The sequence below is a fragment of the Dendroctonus ponderosae genome, unplaced genomic scaffold (genome assembly GCF_020466585.1).
Source record: "Dendroctonus ponderosae isolate FM_Combo_2020 unplaced genomic scaffold, Dpon_F_20191213v2 Dpon_F_20191213_1, whole genome shotgun sequence".
NCBI lineage: Eukaryota > Metazoa > Arthropoda > Insecta > Coleoptera > Curculionidae > Dendroctonus > Dendroctonus ponderosae.
The window spans coordinates 61,065,323-61,071,328 of record NW_026017110.1 but is presented as its reverse complement, the minus strand read 5'-3'; the positions used below and the strand labels follow the sequence as shown (position 1 = coordinate 61,071,328).

At 38.2% G+C, this 6,006-nt stretch overlaps 1 protein-coding gene across 1 annotated transcript; it reads left to right on the top strand.

The window, feature by feature from the left end:
• Window positions 1-2,620: 2,620 nt before the first annotated feature.
• On the top strand, window positions 2,621-5,352 carry LOC125502443 (the record flags this gene model as incomplete). Its single annotated transcript, XM_048660542.1, is given in 6 exon segments — window positions 2,621-2,741; window positions 2,799-2,945; window positions 3,003-3,219; window positions 3,273-3,844; window positions 3,900-5,084; window positions 5,152-5,352. Coding segments are annotated over 6 exon segments (2,443 nt in total), but the record flags the coding sequence as incomplete, so codon positions are not given.
• Between the last annotated feature and the right edge of the window lie 654 nt (window positions 5,353-6,006).

Sequence of the window (6,006 nt, the reverse complement as noted above, 5' to 3'; positions counted from 1 at the left end):
ACGCCTTAGAAGAGCAACACCCTAAAAAAGCAAATAGTAAAATCAATATTTCCTATTGGACAGCATCATACCCCGATATATCTCCCATTGATTGTAGTTAGAGCTCGGTTTAACCAATCGTGCACAAAATGTTGCACAACAAGGAAAAGGGTCTGTGCGAAAAGGTATGATTTGCTTCAAATATATGCCCACTGAGCACGCAAATATACTGATAGTGCGCGTAAATAAAATAAATTGTTTGAGCAGAGCAGTAGGATTTAGGGTGCCAGGGTTTTGAATTCGAGAAAACCTCCCTATCCAGGGAGTTGCTAAAGCAACAGAATCTGATTGCAGTGTCTCTTAAGCTACTTTTTTCAGCAAAATCATCCGAAATTTCCAAAATAAAGTTTTTCTTGTTAAATCTTATCCGTTATCGTAAAAACGTCTCTAAGCTGCTCTACCAATTCGGGAAAGTTTTGGAGAAAGTTAACATGTATATTTCTGTGGAGAAACGTTGGGAGTCCTGAAGAATAGAAAGTGATCACACATTATAAACTTCAGGTACTAAGCAATTTCATGAGGAAGTGGGCCACCGTGTATATTTGAACGGTATGTAAAAAACCGCATCTAGTTGTGTTAGCAACTATTCGTAATCGATGTAGATATTATCTAAATACTGCCGTTTATCCCTGAGAAAGTTAGTATTCAAACAACGTAAAATGCTGCATAAAACATGGTGTTATATTAGTTTGATAACATAATAAGAAATGCGGCTTTCCGTGTTGTTTGTCAGACAAATTATAAATAATTACTCAACATAAAAACGGTTTAAAGCAGAAACGGCCCGAGTGAATGCAAGTTGCGAATTCCTGCATACATGTTATGATAAAGTACTTTTTTTTCGTTGATTTAACAATTAATTAACGTTCCATATATTTAGATAATTAATTGATTTTTAATGGTCTTTTTACACATGTGCTCAATAGGCTGCATCAATTGCTTTGATGTTATCTCGTTACTTTTGACTGTACGAACTGATTAATCCAGCAATCCGACAATTTGAATTTTTCTTCCATTTACCTGCGCATATAATGAAGCTTTGGAAATCAGAGCTAACCGTTGATGATGAAGAGAATTTCACGGTTAATAGTTTATTCAGCTGATTCATTACATAATCATGGGTAATTAAAGTGGGTGTCAATACCATTATTTCATAATTCTGTTACGGTTTTTTTATTGTCTTAAGCGGGATTTCTCGTGTTCGTTATTGCAGTATGGGAATGAATTTTATGCATTGTTAATATGTATGTTTACTCGTATGTATGTCATATTCTTCATAGTGATGAGCGAGCCTGGATTTGGCCTTGCAACGAAAGCAAGCCACATCTAGACATCTATAAATCCTTTGAAGAAGAAAAATTGAAACTTCAAAGCAAGACAAATTGAACGCGATTATACGTTAATAGAAACCACATTATTGAAAGAAACTTCAAGCAATTATTGCAACATCATAATTAAAGTAACTCATCGGAACATCCTGCATTTAACAAATTGGACATACCGCAAATATGGTACTGCCCATGTTGTGGTTATTACCTCGGTGCCGTTATGTGGCGACAAAAATGACGTTGCAAAATAATATTCTACTGTTAGAGTGATTAAGTGGTGAAATTAAAATGCTTTTGGCTTTCCGATAGAGTTCATATAAGGCTCGATAATTACGCTCCCATGTGAAATAAAGGAAATATGGGCTTTTTCGCTAATATTCAAAAGTGTCCAAACAACATGAAAATCATTAAGTTATTAAGTGCACTATTGCAGTAATTTTGTGTTAAAAGTGCTGGTTGTTAACTGCGTACAAAAATAAATAACATGTTTAACCAGTACCTACATACAAACAGCTTAATATAATAATACAGTTAGCTACAAACCACAAGCGAACAATAAACAGTCTAAACCTATCCAAAGCGGGAAATTCTTTCAGTTTTTTTTTATGTGAATTTAAGTGATTTGTTGCAAGAATTCAGAAACTGCTATAAAAGCAGTATTACTTGCATTATGTGAAACCGCTGATTGCTCAGTGTCTAATGCACGATAGAAGAGTCCAAACAATGTAATAAATAATGTAAATCGTGATTTTTGATATATCTTAATAAGTTTCTGAAACAGTAAACTATCAGTTATTGGCCGCAGTAGAGCGATTGTTTCTCCTCTCGTTTAATTAAAGTTAGTTAGGAAAATAGCGGAACGGAATTGACGTTTCATTGGCCATCTAATTAACGAGAATAACTATTTTAGTTAATTTAAATGTGATATTCCCGGTTGAATATTTTTACCGTTTATCAACATAAAGTGTCTTTTGTTTAAATGCGATGTTGAACGGACAGCCCTGCCGACATTTCATAGGGAACATGTTATTAAGTTCCCAAAGCATCGTCGAATTTAGATTTAATCACTCAGGGTTTCCGTTACTTTCTGGTATCGTATCATCTTGGAAAATTTGGCATGGTATGCTCAAAACAGAGATTGCTTAAGGTGTCCCATTAATTCCCATTAAAAAGTCGAATCTGCCTTTTGCTGGAACACCGACATATCCGACATAAATTTGCAACAAATTTAATGCAAATTTACATAATTTCAGATCGACTATACGTTACCAAATTGCACAGGTCGCAGATCGACATCAACCTCATCCATCACACATACACATCATAGCCTGTGGCAAGAAAGGCATCATCTTAGGACTCCTATATCTTGTATAGGTCGGTACACACACGAATTAACTATACAGGGTGAAACCTTACCAAACAATGTTGTAGGTGTGGACAGAAAACCTTCAACGTCCAAAGGCAAAGCATGTTCAATAGCTCTGGCCATAGCTTCATTTATAGTTCTAGTTATAGTTTTAGCGATAGCTGGGTTAGCTTTATACATGGGCATCTCAAACACAGAATCCCCTGCTAGTGGTGAGAATCTACCCCCGAACACAAACACCCTCTAATGCGTTATTCCATACATTTCAGCAACGATCACGTTTAGCTGTAGTGCAAAAGTTCTCAGGGGAGATAGGTTTATAGGGGCTTTGGACGAGAAAGCTTCAAAATACAAAAAACAAATCGAGACGTTGTACCAAAGAAGTTCTTTGGGCCCGGCGCTTCTTTCCGCCTCTGTGGACAGATTTGGCAAAGACGGCGTTACTATTTATTTTAGATTAGCTTTCAATAGACGAAAACTCGTCGAGTAAGTTGAATCAACCCCGAAAAAACATCTTATCAATCAAACCGCCTTTTCAGAGATCTCACAAACATAGAAAAGGCAATAAAGGACATCTTCCTAAGCGACTCATACGCAAAGAAACCGATTTTTAGGAACGTAAGATTTGACCCAAGAAGCATTATGATTCGGCAAGTCCAAAAAACCGCTTCAGGTCCAACAGTGCCTCCTAAAAATTCGCTTAAGCCAAACAAAATGGGCGTTGTTCTAAAATCGACAAAGAATTCCACAGCGTTTAGTTCAGTAACGAGTACTGCGAAGCCAATAATCAAAGATGAGCCAGAGTTCAACGAAGAAGACTTACCAGTAATCCAAGGTTCCTTTATGATAAGTAAAACTGAGGCTGATATTACACAGAAAAAGACTGGAACATCAGAAACCAAAGGCAGACCTGATAAACCAACAAACGCACCGACTCGAAAAACCACGTTCAAAGAGTCCTCGGTGACTAGCGCTCCTTATAAAATTCCTGGCATCAAGGGGAAAATTACGAAAGTGATTTCCCCTACAGCACCCAGTTCGACTACACCACTGACCACCCAATCAACCACCACCACGCCTACCACTTCTAAAACTACGTCAAAATTTAAAGGTATTTGCCACCAACACTCATTAAGAATATTAAAAATTACGCAATGTTTTTGCAGGAAGTCCCCAGATTTCGGACGAAGAGCCATGGATTCCAATTTTACCAAATCTGCCAACATTTACCAAAGGAGAACCGCCTGCCAATGAGAACATCCCGGTGTACACCAGTTTCACCAATCCTGGCTTCTCGTTTCAAGGCGAAGAGAGTGAACGTTTGGGATCAACCAGCCTAAAAAGCCACCCGATTCCTGTTAATAAAATTCCATTTACACACCCCTATGTTGATGCTAGCACCGAACCCACCAAGGTTCATGTTGTGGAAATTACAACTAATAGCGTCACACCGGAAACCGAACCAAATTCCAGCTTTATCCAAATAGAAACTATTAATCATGAAGCAGAACCATCAGTCGAAGACGATGTTGCTCAAGAATATCCAATGAAGAACATATCCACCATTTTTTACGACTTAGCTACAAGTTTGGAAAAGAGCAATATGTCTGAAATTGAGGAGGACATGATTTATCAGCCGGAGTTCAAAGAACCATCTGGGCAAGGGCATGTTGAGGTTGTAGAGGTAGATGTAGAAGAGCTGCTCACGCATACGACGAAGATTCCGTTGGTGACGCTCCTTCCAGTGCGATCCAACTCGGGAGTAGGACGTCCATTCAATCGACATCGTCTGGGGGATAGCAATAATCTATCAGTGGAAAACCGAAGCTTCCCCAGTCAGCTAACCAAGCAAAACCTGGACGTGCACGTTAAACAAAAAAACAAGACTAGAGCAGTTCCAAGTCCCACGAATGTTAGCAGCGCTGACAACTATAGAATCACAGGTATCCTGAACTTCGCAAAAGAAGGCTTTGACGAAACGGAGTCTGCTGGTCATTCAGACATTGTGAGGTTCCCCAAAATGGATCAAGTTCCTGAAGATCAGTCAGGATATTCTGTGACATTTTCGTCGTCCGTTTTATCTAATGGCGAGAAAACCACCAAACACTCCAATCTGCTGACTGCGGCGCAGATTAAGCAACTGTCCGAAATCAGCAACATTCATGACAATGAAACTCTGTTTGAAGCAGAGCCTGTAATTTCCACCAAAGCACTGTCATCTAGCTACTCCACTAATCACAACGGCTTTAAAATTTTAACCAAAACATTCAACAAAACGCCGGATAATTTAAAGAACAACGACACCAACAGCTACACTAAGCTTGGGTTCAATATCAAGCACTTGGAAATAGGTATGAGACTCTTTGACTGTAGGACGCACCTTCTTTCACAAGCTGAATTCGTTTTTTTTGCTTCCAGACTGCGAAGACTCGGGCTTTAAATGCGGCGATGGAAAATGCCTTCCAGAATCAGCAAAGTGTAATCAACTAATAGACTGCGCGGATGGAAGTGACGAGGAAAACTGCAATTGCGCTGACTACCTCAAGTCGCAATTGCTGACCAATAAAATGTGCGATGGTGTAGTGGATTGTTGGGATTTTTCAGATGAAAATCAATGCAGTAAGTAACTCAATGCCATCGGCATTGATATTATTATTTACTCTGATTTATTTTCCTGACTGCGTGTACTTTGTTATTAACATCGTTTATTTCATTACGTTTTGGCGAGACCACAGCGCCATCATCAGATTTAAAATTTACGCAAACTCATGATTGGTAAAAATCAACGTCCTTTTAGGTCTTTGCCTTCTTGAAAACCCAGGGCAAAGACCTAAAAGGACGTTGATTTTTACCAATCATGAGTTTGTGTAAATTTTAAATCTGATGATGGCGCTGTTGTCTCGCCGAAACGTAATGAAATAAACGATGTTTCAAAATGTTTACTTCACACTTTGACTGAGAGCCAGGAAAGATAGGAATATCATAACAATATTATTGTTGAGGCGGATTCATTTTTTTACGAATTTCTTTTTGGGATTTCGCCTCAAAAATTTTTGCCTTTAAAAAAGACAGAATTTCCTCACGTCTTTTATTACAGATTGATTGAGTGCTCCTATTCCGCAATAAGAACGAATAATTTATCAAAAAGTAATCAAGAACTATCACCTAGAGGGTATCATGCGACACACTTAGGCTCAAGCTGTAAGAGAAAATTCCAATTAGTAAAGAAATTAATTTGAAAAATTACCTTGACGTTTCGATAGCTATTTTCTG